This window comes from Prionailurus bengalensis, chromosome A2, assembly GCF_016509475.1.
Source record: "Prionailurus bengalensis isolate Pbe53 chromosome A2, Fcat_Pben_1.1_paternal_pri, whole genome shotgun sequence".
Taxonomy (NCBI): Eukaryota; Metazoa; Chordata; class Mammalia; order Carnivora; family Felidae; genus Prionailurus; species Prionailurus bengalensis.
In genome coordinates this window covers 119,631,875-119,651,385 of record NC_057348.1, presented here as the reverse complement: position 1 = coordinate 119,651,385, position 19,511 = coordinate 119,631,875, and the positions used below count along the sequence as shown (strand labels likewise).

The following is a 19,511-nucleotide window of genomic DNA, read 5'->3' as shown; positions in this document are numbered from 1 at the left end:
AATTCATATCTCAAGACGAATTGCCTCTTTCTGAATTACAGACCACAATACCCATGTGCTGGTTCCATATCTCCACTGAAGTAAAAAAAAAACCAGTCTCCACGGTCTTCCCCTCAAACTGGCTCTTCCCACAGGCAACCCCCCATACTTCCAGTTGCTTAGGCCAAAAACCTGGTTCACCTTTGATTCCATCCTTGCTATTACTCCCCAGATCATCAGCAAATCCTGTTGACTCTATCTTCAAAATAGACCCAGAATGGAACCACTTCCTCCATCTCCACCTTGGACCAATCCAACATCACCTTTAATCTAGATTCTTCCTTTAGTCTCCTCAACTGCTCTCTCCCAGCTCTTGTCCTGCAACAGTTTACTTTCAACTCAGCAGCTGAAGTGAACTTTCTAATATATAAGTCAGATCCTATCACTCCTCTGCTTGAAACTCTTTACGGTTCCCCATCTCACCGGGAGAAAAATCTGGAGGCCGCAGACCTTCTGGAATCTGCCCTCCTGGTGCCCACTCTTTAGCTTATTATATACTCTCCTCTTTGCGATTCCTCCAACCCACAGAGCGTCCTCCAGCCTTAGAGCTTTGACTCATTGCTCTCTCCACTTGGAACATTCTTCTCCTCAACACACACCTGCTCTGAAGCAAAGCTCCACTCTCCTCCTTCGGGTCTCTGCCACATGTGTCCACTTACCGGCAACCCAGTGACCACCCCCAACACTCATTCTGCCCCTTTCCTGCTATAACATTTATCACCTTTTGACACATTATATGTTCTATTGTTTTTACTTATTGTCTGTCTTACCCATGAGAAGCAAGCTTGCTGAAGGCAGGGTTTTGTTTTTAATTAGCTTTAGTCCGTGGGTATATTCATCAAGGCTCAGACAGTGCCTGGCACGTGATGAGCACTCAAAAAGATTTACTGAATGAATACATGATGAGCACAAGTTTCTCAACTGTTTCAGGACATAGACGACCCTGACTTCTAAGCCACAGGCAAACTGAGATTTGTGACGCCTGCTAGTGATGGATGCTTTTTCAAGGGAAAAACATCTCTTATTAAAGAGTTTTGAAACCGTGAGCTTATACTTATGTGGAAGATTGGGTAACTGTGGAATGTGTTGCTTTCTACATGTGATAGAGATACAGATATTAGGGCTTTTCCATTGTCATGACCTTCCTCTAGCCTGTCCTCATTCTATACATACATTGATACGTTTTTGGAGAAGGCTGTCAGGATTAGAGATAGTCCCTAGAAGAGGATTTTGCCCAATGGATGGCCAAATGGGCTAATAAGCAAGGATCAATTCTCTATTTGCTCTTGAACAGAATGTTCTAGATAAAACTGCAGCTAGAAAGTCAGAGGTGGAGGGAAGGACCAGCCTAAATCTTCCGATATTTTTGTATAAAGTACTTACACCCAGAGGAAAAGAAACCAGAAAAAGGTTGGAGATGTACAATTAAAAAGAAATAATTATCTGAATGTGAAGCAGAAGGAAGGAAGTAGAAGATAGCATTGCATACAAAATATAATATATAACAATAAGGTTTGCTTTGAATAAAGAGCTTGTATTCCTCCTTTTCAAGCAAGGGATGAAGAAATGAAGCAGGGGCTGTGGGTGGCAGTGTGCCAGAGATGTTGGTAGTTAGAGAAGTGGGGTCAAAGGTGGCACAAACCTATGCTGCTAGATTGGAGACAATCCCCTACCTTTTGTTTATCCACCTGAGGCTTCCAAAGAAATGCCACGCAGAAGCCACCAACCCAGCCCACTTGGCTGCTGGATAAGTCATTGTGCATTAGGTCTTGAGAAGCCAAGGCCACCCAAGGCTGGATTTGGCCCCTCTGATTTGAAAGAGGCAAGGGGAGAGGACAGCTCAACAGCCTGAATGCTGTCCAGCTTTCCTGGTGTACAAGTAAAGTTGGGGTTTGAGATGCCCACCCCAAAACCATGAGGGAAACTGACTACCCTCACCCAAACACCCATCACAAAACCAGCACATGGCTAAAAGCAACACTCAAAAGACACTTTTTAAAAATGTTTTAAGGATGTGTTTAAAATATGTACTTCTACAACTACAATAGTCTTCTTTTTCTCAACTTTGCTTGCCAAATTACTTGAAGTTTTTAAAGTTTAATTATTTATACTCGTTCTCAACCCACAAGGACTCAAAAGCAATTTGCCAAAAAAAAAAAATGTATAGCATAGAAATGTTTTTTAAATTAAAAATCAGGACCAGAGGAAATATAAACTAGAACTGAAAGTCTAGTCTGGGGAGAAGTAAAATATGTTCATCATAGTGTTCTAAAAAGTTCTCAAAGTTAAGCAGTAAACTTGGCTTTCTGTTAACCGAGCAGTCAAAGCGAAAAGAGAAACAGAACCAGTTACAGGATTCTCATGTCCATGAGGACAAAATATTTCAGTTCCTTTGGGGGAAGCAAAGTATTTCCTGGAATCCAGACCTGCAAGAATTTCCTCCCATGGGGCTTCATATAGAAGATCATGAGTACTACGCAAAGGAGAACATCTAAAACCACACCCCTACCATGGGCTTCCTAACGCTGTCCTCGGTAAATGTCTATAAGAAAATCAAGGGCACATACTTTGGTTAAAAGCACTCTACTGGAAATGAAAACAATACGAACCAAAATGAACCAGTACACATCTTTCTTATAGTTCAGTTTTAATCTAAGAAGCCAACGTTGACTCTCTTGAGGAATGAATGAATTTATTAATCCCTTGGTCTTTCACACATGCCCTGTCTACCAGGAGAGCTAAATTTATTATTCAACCAGAGGAAATTTACTAGACTTTTGGGTTCTTCTTTGCCCTTGTTATTTTCATTTTTAAAAAATACGTTTCTAGTGCAGTGAATTATAGAACATATGCCTTCTATTTTTCTTGACTTGAATTTTTAAGTGCTCAGAACAGCGCCTGGCTAACAAGTGCTAAGTAAGTATTTGTTTAAAAGGGGCGGGGGAGCCTTTCATGTCACTTGGAGGGCGAGGGAAGTGGCTGTATCAGGTACGCATGACAAAGTAACCCTATACAAATAAAATGAGTTGATTGAGATTTCATACCTCTCTTGTCTCCTTCACCAATTATCATGATGTTTCCTAAAGCGGTACAGACTCAGTGCAAGCCCTTGACTCTCTGGATGTAAGAATGTGACATGAAAAGTCTGGTCGAGGGATTATTATAATTTCACATACAGGAGGATTCGAAGGTTTTGAAATACCAGAGCCTTTTAAAATGTCTCCTCCGGATGGAACAGCTGGAACTTCAGAATCCGTGACAACTTAGCCAGCCCTTCCTTTCAACCAACTTCCACATTTTAAGTCTCTGTTCGTGGAACGTGTCTAATTTGTTGTTTAGTACATCGTGGGCATTCAATAATGCTCTATCGTAACGATGGGGAAAATGCTAATTATCACATTTACTTGTGACCCCGTTTCCTTTCCTTTATTGTGATTTTAAAATACAAGCACAACAGGGGCGCCTGGGTGGCGCAGTCGGTTAAGCATCCGACTTCAGCCAGGTCACGATCTCGCGGTCCGTGAGTTCGAGCCCCGCGTCGGGCTCTGGGCTGATGGCTCAGAGCCTGGAGCCTGTTTCCGATTCTGTGTCTCCCTCTCTCTCTGCCCCTCCCCCGTTCATGCTCTGTCTCTCTCTGTCCCAAAAATAAATAAACGTTGAAAAAAAAATTAAAATAAAATAAAATAAAATAAAATAAAATAAAATACAAGCACAACATTACAATAAACTGAATATATTGTGGGGCATTCATAAAGTCGATTTTCTACATTTATTATTAAGAACAAATAATCCACACATACATTTAAATCATTTGTCTCAACACTAACAGCTGTTCAATAATACGACTGGAAAGTAACTGTGATGCTGGTGGAGTTCTACTGGGAAGATTTTACCCCAGGTTGTCAAAATCAAATGAAACCCCCCTCTCCTCCTGCTATGATTATTTGCCTATTGTCTCTTTGACTTCTGTCTTCTGCATGCAACGCCCATGTAAGACTTGCTACTAAATATTTAGCAAACTAAATCAACTAGTTTTGAATAGAAGAAGTCTGAGTTTGTCCAACTCAACGTTCAAGAATCAGGTACATTTTTTTTTTTTGCTTGAATTTCACATTTCATGTCTGTTTTCCCCTTGAGGGATTCTACCACAATCAGGGCTTCATCCTTTTTTTAAAAAAACATGAGACAAATACTTGCAAATGCATAAAATGCTGTTGTAGGGCCACATCAGCACAATCTGCGGTGCCACCTAAGTTTCCACACAGAAGATTCTAATGGGGGTGAGAGGAGGCACCTGTCGAGGTGCCCATTCAAGCAAACCTACCCGCTTGCTGCTCTCCTCCTCCTGAGCCTTCCTGAACTCATGCTCAAGGGAGCAGTCCAGCTCATTGAAGAGCCCCACCTCCTCACAGTTCTTCAGGAATCTCGTTGGGGTCGGAGTCTGATCTGAAAACAGAGACCGAGGGATCATACATGGGATCTTTTCCTCAAAAGCCAGTAGCAAGCATGAGCTAAAATTCACTAATCCCCTCCCCTTGCCTTAATTAAAATGCCAATTAGTCATCCATAATCTTCCACCCTTTTGAATAAAATGACAATATGGAAGAAAATAAAACCACAAATCTCACAGAAGGAATACAACGTGTAGCAGGCTGAGTATGTGAGGGTTTTCCAAACTTCCTCCAGACAACCTCCAGAGATCCCACTGTCAACTTTCTGGGGTCCCTATCACTTGAATAAACATTGCAAAGTGCGGAATGACCTTTTTTTAACTGGAAAAAAAATGATTTAGCTAAAATCAGGCCAAAAAAATCTTCTGAGACAAAGATAAGCTTGATTTTAGGGGGAAAACAGATTTTGTAAAAGTGTGTATCAAACAAAAAGAAACAAGCATATTAATTCTTTTCCTTTTTTTTCCAAGTTTATTTATTTATTTTGAAAGAGGGAGAACAAACGGGAGGGGCAGAGAGAGAGGGAGAAAGAAAATCCCAAGCAGGTTCTGCACTGTCAGCGCAGAGAGCCCAATGCAGGGCTTGAACCCACCAACCGTGAGATCATGACCTGAGTCAAAAATCAAGAGACGGGCACTCAACTGACTGAGCCACCCAGGCGCCCCAATTCCTTTTTCTTAATGGAAAAGGAAAATATAGCAATTCTGTCTCTCATTTTTGAGAGTCATAGAGGATGATGAAAGGTTCCAAGTCAAACACATTCAGCTTTCATCCATTAAAAATATAATTATTAATTTCATTTTCCTTTGCTATAGCCAAAAGAATGTTCTGAGAAAACTCTTTAAAAGGAATTTCTTTCATATTCTTGACTGTCTAGAGAGAATATAACTTAGAAAACTGGAGGGTCTGAAGTCACTATTTGTGGCTCCACATTTACGCAACGTTTGCAGTTTACAAAATGTTTTCACACATGTTCTATATCATCTAGATCTCACAAGATCCTACAAGGTCAATAAAGGTAGAATTGTACCTTTGTAATCACTAAGGACGGTCATCTTCCTTGGTAAAGGTGTACTGGAGTTGACTTGAAGAAAATTGTAAACTGTCCCTCTGTTCTAAACAGAAGATGGCCGTGCAAAATGGCCATGCTAATTATTTTGCAAATGAGGAAAACTGAAGTCCTGAGTGATGAAGAGTCTTGTTTAAGGTCTCCCAGGTGGATGTGATGGATGACACCAGGACTATAACCAAGGCCCTGTCGCTATCTCCAATACGTACGTATATCATTCCCACCTGAGCCTACAGTACACATTGCTAGGTTACTTACGGCACTTGTCCAACTTGACCTATCCTCAGTCCCCAAATCTCCTTCTGCACGGTTCTCTAACACATCACTACCACTCGACCCAAGAGTGCCCACAAGTGGACACGAATTTGCCATTTCTGCACGCTCTTTACACTTTCCTGGATGATAAGAAACTAGAATCACGTTTACTTTTCTAAGTCACACACAGAGCAGTTAATCCCAGTAAATCATCCGTTGAGACTCAAGGAAATAGCTTAATATTCATGAAGATGAAAGTAGTTTGAGATCCCCATATATTCAGCCCTTCCAAGGCAAGATCTCCTGATTCCTTATGGCAAGGGGCTTTTTCACCTGTTAAGCACCCAACTGGGTGACCTGGATTTCAATGCAGCGAAAATCCCCTTCTGCATCCTTTCCCCTTCGTAGCCCAGCCTCCAAGATCCTGAGTTCTCTTTGCAGTACAAAGAGAGCCTACCACAGATGACCACAATTGGACACTACAGATAAAAGCTAGAAAAAAGTTGGGGTTTAATTGAAAATGGTTTTATTAGCACACTAATCTACTAAGAGTCACATATATACATTTATGTCCCAATATACATCTAACATGTATATGTATATGTATATACACATATGTATATGGTGTGATAAAATGGTATAAAAAAGATAAAATCAGTATTTATGAAGCATTTTGCAGTTTGCAAACATTTTCACCCACATTGTCTAGAATCTAGATCTCACAAGATCCTATGAGGTAAGTAGGTACCTATTATTTTAGAAATGGAGAGGTAAGTACCTTACACAAGGTCACAATTTGTAACCATTTTATCAGTCCTCTTTTACTTTCAGACATAATCCCTTCTCAATCTAAATCCTGTGCTTTGCCGGGACTCTCCTCTGGGTCTGAAGAACTCTGTTACATGTGTAAAAGACAATGTTGGCAACCCAGAAATCCAGATTTGAAAACTGTATGATTTGGGAGAAATTCCCTACATTCTCTGGACCTCATATTCCTTATCTTTCAAGTAAAGTTCTAAAGTCACATGGTTCTATGAGTCCTAAAATCACCACCGTACTGGGTTCCCTTCAAAAGTCACTGTCAGCAGGTCAAAGGAACATAACCATTTAAAGGACAGTTTAATGAAAGCATCGGGAACAGCTGGCTAGACACTAGAAGTTAGGCCAGAGGTAAAGGCTAGAGAATTAAAGAAGGTTCCTGAACAGAAGGTACAAATAGACAAGACCTGACAGTGAAAATAAAGGGTGTGTGTGTGTGTGTGTGTGTGTGTGTGTGTACATATTCTTCCATTTATTGAGTGCTTATTCCATGTCAGGCATAGTGTTAAGTGCTTTGTATGACACATCATCTCATTAATTTTCACACCAACCATGTTCAGTAGAAATCATCTTCCCCCTTTTACTTGTAAGGAAACTGAAACTCACCCCAGGCCCGTCTAGAAATTGAGTCACATAATTGTATTGGTAACTGACAATCCTAACCATCCTTGGTTCTTTTAAAATATCTTGGAATCGGGGTGCCTGGGTGGCTCAGTCGGTTAAGCGTCCGACTTCGGCTCAGGTCATGATCTCGCGGTCCGTGAGTTCGAGCCCCGCTTCGGGCTCTGTGCTGGCAGCTCGGAGCCTGGAGCCTGTTTCAGATTCTGTGTCCCCCTCTCTCTCTGACCCTCCCCCGTTCATGCTCTGTCTCTCCCTCTCTCAAAAATAAATAAATGTTAAAAAAAATTTAATATCTTGGAATCATTCATATCCCTCATATATTAGAACCATATTATAATCCCACAGACTCTCTACTATCTTTCAGGTCATTGTGTGACAAAAAAGCCTTCGAAAACAACACACAACAGAACTGAAATACTAGACCACTTGTCATCAGTAGGAATTTAGTTTGCCAGGTTTTCATTTTTCTTCTGCTCCTCTATATTTCTCTGTTGGAGATTTACAAGCTGAGAGCCATGATTCCAGGTAGAGGGAACAGTAATCCTAGAAGGATCCATATGAGTCCTGAACCCTAAGATGAGTTCATGAGATGGGCCATGAAGTCGAATTCACACTGGCATTTGGAGGCCGAACCTCAAGCAAACTTGAGAAATGTGTCCTGTCTTCTCTCGGCAAAATTATTCCCAGATTCCAGTGCCCGCACACACAGACATCAGGAAAGGAGGTGGAAGGAACACGACACAGGGATAGTAAAGGCAACGGCCGCCATCACGAGCCTCTCGGCAGCAGCAAGGAAACAAAAGGTCTGAAGCAAGGGGAGCTTTGAACCCTAAAGGGAGTTGGTTCCCTCCTACCCCTAGAGCAGAAGACCCAGATGGAGGCCATAGAGTTGTTACTAAATGTGACTTTCTTTGCTGTATGATATAATAAGGGAAAAGCAAAACAGATATCTGTACCCACATTTGGAAGAGATAAGGCACACTGTTCCTAATTTTTAATTCATTTTCTTCTTGTGAATGAGCTATTCTTTCCAGTTACAACAGGAACCAGAAAATGGAGCTTAACTTTTATTTTAACATTTATTAGAATTAATACAGGGTCTCTAGCGGTCTTTGATCCCACATGGTACCAGTTCCAAGTAAGCCAGGAAATGTGCAAATCTTCAAAAAGAGGACAGCTAAATCTATCAGCAGCTTAAATAAAAGAGTCAGAGTTTCTCAGCCACATGAATGCCTTGTCAAATAACTATTCCGGCTGAAATTAGATCTAAAGTAGGTGAGCAATATCCATGGCCGTAAATTAAAATTCTTATAAGCCACACCTTATTTAGAACCAAGAGCATGCATCAGCTATGGCAGCAGCAGTTCATGAATAACGGTGGCTGATGCCCCATTGGTGGGTAATGTCTAAGGTGTGTTCAGTCATAACAGGCCACACTCCAAAGACTTACAGGAACTGGTTCCGGTGGGAACTCAGAGCTGAGATGATCACTGCAGGCCTTCTGCTCACCTTTCTTTTAGTGTTTCCACTTGAGTGAGGATCATCTGACTGAGAGAAAGAAACGACTCCAAGTCTCAAACGAACCTAAAAGATTTTTTTTAATGTTTATTCATTTGTTTGATAGAGAGAGACAGAGCATGAGTGGGGGATGGGCAGAGAGAGAGGGAGACACAGAGAGACACAGAATCCGAAGCAGGCTCCGGGCTCCGAACTGTCAGCACAGAGCCCGACGTGGGGCTCGAACTCACAAACCGGGAGATCATGACCTGAGCTGAAGTTGGACGCTTAACCGACTGAGCCACTCAGGCGCCCCATCAAACTAACCTAAAAGGTAGTAACTTTTTATGTTTTCACTCTTATGTGGATCCTGAGAAACTTAACAGAAACCCATGGAGGAGGGGAAGGAAAAAAAAAAAAAAAGAGGTTAGAGTGGGAGAGAGCCAAAGCATAAGAGACACTTAAAAACTGAGAACAAACTGAGGGTTGATGGGGGGTGGGAGGGAGAGGGGGGTGGGTGTGGGTATTGAGGAGGGCACCTTTTGGGATGAGCACTGGGTGTTGTATGGAAACCAATTTGACAATAAATTTCATATATTGAAAAAAAAAGGTAGTAACTTTTGAGTTTGGGCTTTCCTTGAGTTGAAAGTAGTTTGTCGTTCTTACCTTTGCAAATCTGAATTGGCACTGCATAAGCACCTACACATTGCTTTCTCGCAGGGAGTTCGCAAAGAGCACACCAGCTTCTCAGAAGACCCAGACAGCCGGGACCAGGGCAAGTAAGGTATGTTACCCACTTCTACCTGCCTCACATGTCCTTGGGATTTCTTTACCATTCAGACAAGAAAAATTGGCACCAAAAGGTATAAAAAAAAATCCTTTGTAAAGTTTGTCATATTTCAGTTTCGGGTTCCCTTCTTGGAACGGTTAGTCTGTTCCTTAAAAAGGGAGCACCTTTTCATAGAATCGCTGCCTCTGGAAACAGCTAGGTAGAGGATTCTTGTCATACAGAGACCCTTCTTGTATACCTGAAAGAGTGCCATAGGCTTGACAATATGATTTAGAAATTCACCCCTCCGTTATACGATAGGAAATTCTGCACCCCAGTACATCGGGGAAGGACGACAAGTACATGGCTACAACTATTAGGGGAAAAAACTCACTAAGTTTTCCAATCAGTCCATAGTCTGCCTAGCATCAAATGCTTCAGCCCCAGCAAGTATGATTACTCCAAAGTCTAAATGACAAGCACAAAGCTAAAGCCTGAAACCCGATTCTTCTTTTCAAAAGTGTTTAGTCTGCTCTACATTTAATAATAGGCTGCTACCTCATTGGGTTTCAGAGCTGCATTTGAGTTGTACGTTTGTCTATGTTTCATTTTCCTCAATGATAAAAAGGCAAGGAGACAAGTGATAAAAAAAAAAAAAAAACCAGTAAAAGCAGAGTTCCCATAACATATCAGAGAAGAAGAATGCAAACTTCCTAAGCAAAATTGTCTTACCCACTGGTCTAATAGTCTCAACTATGGTCTCACTAAAGGACTATGTGAAGTAATTTTACATCATTTCGTATTAAATTGATGGTGGCTAGGAACACTATAAAAGCCCCACTAATTCAAACCACTTATAAGAAAGATCAGTTTGAATTAGTGACCATTCTAATTATAGGGTATTTTTTAAAAGGTAATGCATTTTTACTATTTGCATGACTCAGATTCAACCAACAAAACGTAGCTTAATGGAACTCCTGCAGAATGCTGCTCAAATCAATAGAGAAAAGGATTGGAATTAGCGTATCTATTTTAATAAGAGTTGGGGTTCTCAGAAAAGGCATTTTTCTTAGTTTTGATATTCTTTTTATAGTTATATTTATCCCGTGAATTTTTCAGCAAGTGCTTTCTTGAAAATTTCTTACTTCATCCCTATCCCTATCTGAGTTTTCATAATGTCTTAATTAAGAGGGCTTACATTAAATGAATTTTTTTCTCAAAATTTTTTAAATGTTTATTTATTTTTGACAGAGACAGAGAGACAGAGCATGAGTGGGAGAGGGGCAGAGAGAGAGGGAGACACAGAATCCAAAGCAGGCTCCAGGCTCTGAGCTGTCCGCACAGAGCCCGAGGCGGACCTCGAACTCACAGACCGCGAGATCATGACCTGAGCTGAAGTCGGACGCTCAACCAAGTGAGCCACCCAGGCGCCCCTAAATGAATTTTAAAATAACACAATCCTTTATAAAAGCAATAATCAGTAACAACTGACAGAATTCCACGGAATTTTAGACAGGCTCCTTTATACAATAAATGTGCCTTTTATTGAGTGTGAATATACAATAGGAGCAATAGGGTCCTCTCTGCAACACTGATGTTACTCTTTCCCTGCATCTGTCCCAAGAGGCAGTGCTTCCATGGGACAAACCAAGGCAACTCTGGTTTTTAAACAACAGCGGTGGGATGTTTAAGCGTTGGCCATGGTGTGGGTGATACAGGTCAGCGAGACATGAGACACTGGCACACTCCTGGATCGAATGCTGCAATCCATTTACTGTCTAGGTGGAGAGCTGGTGGACTAGAGGCCCTTGGGAGGGCCTTGAATCAACTAGAAAATGCTCTGACAAGGGCATCTCATATGACATAGGGCTCCGGAAGACAGATTCAGATTTAATTTTTTTTTTCAACGTTTATTTATTTTTGGGACAGAGAGAGACAGAGCATGAACGGGGGAGGGGCAGAGAGAGAGGGAGACACAGAATCGGAAACAGGCTCCAGGCTCTGAGCCATCAGCCCAGAGCCCGACGTGGGGCTCGAACTCCCGGACCGCGAGATCGTGACCTGGCTGAAGTCGGACGCTTAACCGACTGCGCCACCCAGGCGCCCCCAGATTCAGATTTAAATTAATCAAGTATATAATCCACACCTACTCACAGTCAGCCATGGCCTAGCCAAAGTGTTCACAGCAATCAAGCCACAATGTTATTTATTTTTATTTTATTTTATTTTATTTTTTATTTGTTTATTTTATTTTTATTTTATTATTTTATTTATAGCATCCAAATTATATATATAAATATTTATAAGTTTATATATATCTTTATTATTGTATTATTTATTTTAATATTTGATTTATTGATTTATTGATTTTTAGAGCGAGAGAGAGTGAAGCAGAGAGAAGGACACAGGGGAAGAGAGAATCTTAAGCAGGCTCCACGCTCAGCACAGAGGCTGATGAGGGGCTCAATCCCACAACCCTGGGACCATGACCTGAGCCCAAATCAAGAGTCGGACGCTTAACCGACTGAGCCGCCCAGGCAGCTCAAGCCATAGTTTTAATTCATGTGAGAGGAGCTGAGCTGGTGAAGAGGGTTATGAACACCAGGAGATCATGTCTCCGCAGGCCAGGTGAACTGAGGGATCCAAGGTGACCCTCTGATCAAGCCCTGCCCTGAACCATGGAAGCTAAAGCTTCAGATTTCCACTCAGTCACCAGCTGCCAGAGTTCTCCTACACTCTTTGTCAAAGATGTTAGTTTCTAGATGGAATAGACTGGAAGCCAGTTTTTCATATATAAAGAGTACTGCAGATCAAGGCCTCCGAGGTAATCAGGTGAATCATTCAAAATTCAAGTTTGCTTGACCAGCTGGAAACATGAATGACAGGCTGACAACTCCTACTCATGCCCATTGCCACTTGTCATAATGGAGGGGAAAATCTGATTTAAAACGCACTTTGTTCCTGTAAATGCTAGTGTGTTAACATAATCTCTTTCTAAAAACTTTTGACTGTTTTCTCCATACAATGAAGAAATAAGCCAATAATGTAACACCAAACCATGTTCTTAGTGCATGCAGCTCAGCAAATCTAGATGTACAATGAGAAAATTATAGACAGGAACTTTGGACAAACTGCTTACCCTCCTGATCTTATTTCTTTGTGTGAAAAAAAGTGGCCAGGATTAAATAACATAATGTACATAAAGCAGGAGGCACAATTATAGGTATAAGACAAGGCAATAAATGGTAGCTATTGTTATTATCATGCTGCCCTCCAATACAAAGCCATTTCTGCCACCCTCTGTTCCATAGAGATCTGATGAATTTCAGTAGTGGGGAGTCACTATGTACCTTCATCATCAATGGAAGAGGAGGTAAGTATGGTCCGTGTGTGTGTGTGTGTGTGTGTGTGCACGCGTGTGCGCACCCACGTGAAAGAGAGAGAGAGAGAGAGAGAGAGAGAGAGAAAGAGAGATTTACTTATCCAGTCTTTTTTTTAAGACCCTAGTTCATTCCAAAAAGAATTTGCAATGAGATGGTCACCTTTTCTCTGACTTTCCCTTTAAAATGCCCATGGATTATTATGTAGGTTTGTAGCGAACGGCCATAAGCAATGGATTTGGGTTCTGAGATCATCCGGTTAATCATGATCAATCTCATGTTCTACTTCACTGAATTTCTTGCTTCTTGCTTTCTCCATGGTGAGAATTAGGTGTAGAGCCTGGAATTAGAGACAGTCCCTCATGCTAGACTTAATCCAGGGACCCAATGGGGTTCTGAGGGACTCTACTGTCATTTACAGTAGATCTCTGCATCGAATGGGAATAAGGAAGGCGGAATGAGAAAGCCAGTCTCTCTCACCTCTCTTCCGTGTGTTTCGGCTGCACCATATCTGGTGTTGTGGGGTCACCACTTTCAGCCCCACATATTCAGAAGACAAAGAGAAAGGACACTGGAGCCCACAGTGCTGAGCATTGGGTCTTAGTTGAAATGCCACTAATGTGGAGGGGCCTTTCCTGACCTCCTTTAGCAGCCGGTTAGACACCTACTTCACATTGTCATGGTTCATCTTCACACTTGTCACTAACTCATTATTTATTAATCTGGGGGGAGGGGTGTCGTCGATTACCGCTCTTCCTCCCCACCCCCAGTAGAGTATAGTAAGTTCCACGGAAGTGGGGCCTCATCTGTCGTGTTCAGTGCCGCATCCCCAGCACCTAGCACAATAGGATCTTTGCAGACACTCAGTGTTTGTTGAATGAATGAATGAATAAGTGACGGTGGAGAGACAACTTTAGCCCCTCTTTCCACACCTCAGCAGATGCCTGTTCTAATTTCCTTCCAAGTACACACACCAGTTGCCTCCAGCATTAATTGGGCTATGATGTCTTGCATGGAGGCGTTTAAAGGTGTGGTTTTGCGTATCTCTTTCTCAGATGAGATGTTGACTGGGTTTTACCTTTTGAGAAAAGGTCTGCAACACTCTTAAATTTCATGAAGCAAACTCTATCTTTTCAGGAAGCAAAATCTGTCATCTTCTAGGTCAATATTTCCACCATATTCTCCCAATATGCACATTCACACACACACACACACACACACACACACACACACACACACGCATGCACGCACTTCTCATGTGGAATATTATTTGCTTGTCTGGCTATAAATAAAGTTGCACTTTGATTCCCATTTTGGCTTTTTCCTGTACAGGACCTGGGAACTCTGTAAATAAGTGGGGTTTGGGGCTTCTGACAGAACGAGATTTAGGAATTCCTGAATGCGTAATCACAATACCATTAAAATAGACCCAAATGCCATATTCTTTTAGCTCTAATACTAAAACTTGATCATAATTTTCAAACCAAACACATCTTTTGTCGCATAATAGCTGGTGATTTTACAACCTGTATGTGACAGTATAATGTTCTCAGTCGGCTCCCATTTCTGCCTTGGCCCCTAAAAATCTCTGATATCCCAACCTCTCTCACCATGAAATTATCTTCACTCACAACAAGAACAGCTAAAGGGAAAGACTTAAGTCCATCATCATATCGGGACTCTGGAAATGTACCACAGGAACCAAATAAGAATGGGAGGGCCAAGGTGGGAGGGTCTAGAAGTTTTTGGCTCAGAATCCACCACCACCACCCCATTCATGTACCAACTGGTACTGTCTCTTTAAACTGAGGTTTTATGTTTACTGTCTATCCATAAGAGCACTCATGCTAATAAAACATCATGACTGTCACTTTTACTACTCTGCCTCATGGCATGGCGCAGATCATTTACAATCATCTTGAGTAGTAAGTTGTACCTGGCCTGAATAAAATGGACTTTATGACAAAGCCAGGAAATTATTTCAGATCTGACAACGCTTTGGACACTTACCTTCAAAAAGCCTATCTGTGGCATCTCACTAATGTCTCTAACTATAGTATTTGCAATTAACGAAGGAGGAGGTGATTTTTCCAAAATACAAGTTAACCAGATATTCTGAAATTAGTAATAAACATATATACCCCACTTTCTCTTTCTATGTCAAGCTCCACTTCATCTGAAATGAAATTTTGTGTAATTGGATATTGCAACAACAACAAAAAAGTGGCCCCCAGGGGCACCCGAGCATCTCAGTCGGTTGAGCAACCAACTCTTGTTTTCGGCTCAGGTCACGATCCCAGGATGGTAGGATCGAGCCCGGCATCTGGCTCTGTGCTGACCATGGAGCCTGCTTAAGATTCTCTCTCTCCCCCTCTGCCCCTCTCCCTAGCTCGTGATCTCGCTCTCTCTTTCTTCCCCTCTCCAAATAAATAAATAAATAAATAAATAAATAAATAAATAAAATCTGTTTACAGGCAATATATGTGTTCACACATCCTTAGTTCCTTTTTTTCGGACCTTCGGATGGGGCTCCTCGTAGGGCCATTCCAGCAGTATACCTGAAAGATACTACCTGGTCCTTACCACTAAGCTGCAGTATCTGCACATCATTTCTACTCCTTAACACACACCTCCCCCTGTCTTAACACTAAGAAGCCTATTTGAGGGCTTCCACTTGGGAAAAATCAGAGGAGAACCGATAAATTTAAATACTGGGAATTGCAACATCTCCAGCCCTGCTAGTTGCATATATATATATGCTCATCGTTCAACGATAAAGTCACACCGCTTCATAATGGGAATGACAGACGACTGACAGAAGAAACGATAAAAAAACAAAAGAACAGACGATCCCTCCTAACGCTTCTGGGCTTTTACAATTCTTGCAGATCTACGCTTCTGCATCTCTGCTTCTAGACGTAAGGGAAGATGAAACAAGTTCTGAAGAGCCAACTAGTTCGATCCAAACGAAGAGGCTGAGAGGTGGCGGGTGGTGGCGGAGGCAAGGAAAGACGCTGCCTTTGGACTCGAGATTCTTCTAAATCACAGCACATCCACACTACTAAAGAGTCACTGGCGGGTTTGTGAGACGTGTGGATGGCCCTGGCGCCAGGATTATCTGGTTGTCGATACAAACCGCTGAAGCCCGACAATGCAGCGGCCATGCCAGTCAGTGGGCTAGGACTGCAGAACGAAGGACCCTTGTCTTTGCCCCGGGCGGTAAGCCTGGGAGAGCTTCTCCATCTCCCTATGCCCCTTCTTCTCTATCAGTAAAATATGACTTGTAATAATAACCTGTCTGACAAAACTCTTGGAGGATTTACTAATAATAGGGATAATAAAATACTCGTAAAATTTAAGTGCCATAGAAATGCGAAATTATATGAGCCAGGCCTGCCAGGGCAGTCCGTTTCTCTTCTGATATCATTTAAAGCATGTTTATGGGCATATTATCTCTTTCATGATGCCAAGAAGACAGTGGCTTCGGTGAAATATTTCTAGCCTAAAAGGGTAACAGGAAACACTTCAATTACCCTGCCAGGGTTTCTGAAACACTTTCGCTGACATTCTTTCACTGGATCTTCACAATAAGCCTGTGAAATAGACTGGGCAGATAAAATCATTCCCATTCTATATAGAAAGAAACTGAGGCCCAAAAGGGTTCACTGATGTGGCTCAGGGTTATCTGGCCGGTGGATTCAGAGCCCATGCTAGAGTTCAAGTTTGCCCGCTCCTGGCCCTGCACTCTGTTTTAACTTACCGCCACCACCTATCAAAACTGGAAGAAATAGCAATTACTTGATGGATTGCTATTATTATTTCTGCTCACATTTGCTGAACACTGGCTACGTTCCTCTGCATTATCATCTCATTTAATCTTCCACTTAGGAGGCAGGCTCTGTTTCTTTAAAAAAGTTTTCACTGACCACCACAATCCAAAGAGAGAGAGAGAGGGAGAGACAGAGAAAGAAAGGAAGTTTCTTCTACTAAAGTCACACGGCATTTTCCAAACACTCATCTGAAACATAGTCCTCCCGGCTAAATTTTCACACGTCCACGACATTGTGACAGGAACGGAAATCGTATCAATCTTTGCACTTCCCATGGCGCTCAGAACAGCTTAGTGTGCATCACAAATGCTCAGTGAAGATGTTTTGCTTGACTGATTACAGGCATGTGATTTTTAAAATACTTAGATGGAGCCAACTTTCATAGTAATAAACATTTTACGTTCCTGAAAATGAGAAGTCCCAGCTCTCCAGTTATTTGAGTGAACACCACATTAGCTGATTACATTTTTGCTTACCATTATTTTAAGTCTCTGCTGTACCTTAAAAATATATGTCTTCAAGGCACAGCATTTGCCATTGGAAACTATCCTATCATAAGTCGAACAAGTGTCTCCCGTGCGGCTGATGCTGTTCACCCAAAGCCTTTTTGCTTGATGGCTCCTTACCTGATAACATACTGTCTGTTTTTATTGAGGGAAACTTCAAAGTCATTTCATGCTTGTGCCTATGAATCATCAGATGGTCCTCTGTTGGGAAGCGCTGTCAGACAAATAGAAAAAAAAGGGGGGGGTGGGAAGAGGGGAGAGGAGCCATTTAGTTTTATAACATATATTTGCCATCACAGAGAAAGAGATGTATTCAGCATTGCATATGTGACAGGCAAAACAAAAAATTAGTTCTGAAAAAGTGTGAAAGCATGCTAAGTTAAATGACAAATTATTTTTTGCAAGCAAATGGGCAGAGATGTTCCTTTGAATTGCACCCAAATATATGCATCATTGTTGCCATTATAGTTTACCGGGGGCTTAACTAGGTTGCAGTAAAATCTGGCTTAAGAGTAATAAGAAATAGAGACCTTTGCCTGCCATCATCTCTGGCTCCCCGTTCCTTCTCTGGGAATTCCTTTTAAAACTCTCTACTTCCTAGGTAGTCTTCGAATATAGTCAACTGTCATGACTCATCAGTAAATTAGATATTTCCTTAGGAACCAGAGGTTTGCATCTGAAGGAAGACCCTAAATTTGTGTTTAAAGAATCAATGAGAAAGAAGAAATGAACAATATTGAAAGTATTCAAGTAATGTATACAATAGAAATATGCTATACCTTCAAAGAATTCGAGTGTTTGAATGAATGTTCAATGTTTATTTATGTTCCCAAAGAAGCCAAGTAAAATTCTCTCATTTCTACCTCTACGTGGGAGAAAAACATGTCCAAAGTAAAAAAAAAAAAAAAAAATGAATTTAGACCTAAGTAGCCCCGGAGTTTCGCAAAACTATTTGGAACTTTTGTCTAAAATTAAGTCTAAAGCATAATAAGTATGCTACACATTATCTATAGATTAACCAAAAGTAGGAGAAATGCATGAAGTAGGAAAAGAATTTTGATTCATGTCAGACATTGGGAAAGAATTCCACGCCATGCTCAACTATTTGACACGTACACCTACAAATGTGCACATGCCATTTGTTTGGTACGTTTCTGTTGATGACGACCTTGCACACTCATTATGTGATCTTTTACAAGTATATATATATGACTTATAGTAACATGGCAAATCATTTTTAGGATTCTATACTCTGTACAGTATCGTAAACCAACACTTTATTATTAATTTTCAAAGAATGATGTTACGGTTATCAAAAGTGCAGCTCTCAAATGTTTTCAGCTGTCTGGCTTCTAGTCATATAGTGGAACTGGATTTCCTGGCCCTCTTGTGGTTGGGTGGGGCCATGTGACTCGTTCTGCCCATGGAGTCATGAATGGAAATGACACGTTACTCATATGTCAGCAACTAATTCATGGTGTAAGACCATCTCCCCTTTAGTCTGGCAACTTACAATATAAGAAATAGTGGCTCCTCAATCTTCCTAAATCTCTGCAGGAATATGAAGAGCATTTTTGAATTCTAAAAGATTATGAAGAATGTCCTGCCAAGCTCTGATAGAAATGGATGCTTGTGCAATTGAAATTAGTGATTGTTGGTTTAAGCCATTGAAGCTTCGGGATAATTTGTTATTGGAGCAGATCCTAGCCTCCCCTGACTCAGACTGGTATGTTTTTGATAACTGAACTTAACAAAGTGTCTGCTTTACCAAAGTCAAATGAAAATACAACCAAAGGCAATAAACTCTGCTGAACATTTCCGAATCTTTGACAATTTAGAAAATCTCTTGGAGCTTCCCAGTCCCTTGGGATAGTCATTTTAAGTTTTGATCACTATTGCATACCGTGGTAGGCATCTTCTTTGCAACGTGTATAGATTTGGGTTCATATGAATGAGGGAATTCACTGCACTAAATCCTTTGGAATAAAAGTAGTTTGGGGAATACAAATCATTTCTTTATTTGTTATTTGTATCATATGTATTGGCGCATTTAGAATCTGCAAAGCATGGTAATTATGTCAGATTTCTAACTACATAGAAGTTTGATTTGTAACAACAGGGGTTTTTGATGGAGCTTCATCTATTTTCTTGGTCCTTTATACACCTTATAATATGGGACACTACCATGTGTGGTTTATAGACAGGGTAAACTTCTTAGTCTTTCTGCTAAAATCCTTACTTTAATTTTTACCGTGATATATATAATCAACAAACA

The 19,511-nt window shown here is 41.2% G+C and overlaps 1 protein-coding gene across 2 annotated transcripts in view; it reads right to left on the bottom strand.

Annotated features, from left to right (window-relative positions):
- CREB5 (cAMP responsive element binding protein 5) overlaps positions 1-19,511 on the bottom strand; it is a 401,666-nt gene that overhangs the window by 306,083 nt on the left and 76,072 nt on the right. For both annotated transcript variants that reach the window (XM_043589166.1, XM_043589165.1), the window contains exons 3-4: positions 17,357-17,450; positions 4,364-4,485 (exon numbers count right to left, since the gene is read on the bottom strand). In XM_043589166.1, coding sequence (XP_043445101.1) covers positions 4,364-4,485; positions 17,357-17,450 — 216 coding nt within the window. The remainder of the gene's footprint in view (positions 1-4,363; positions 4,486-17,356; positions 17,451-19,511) is intronic.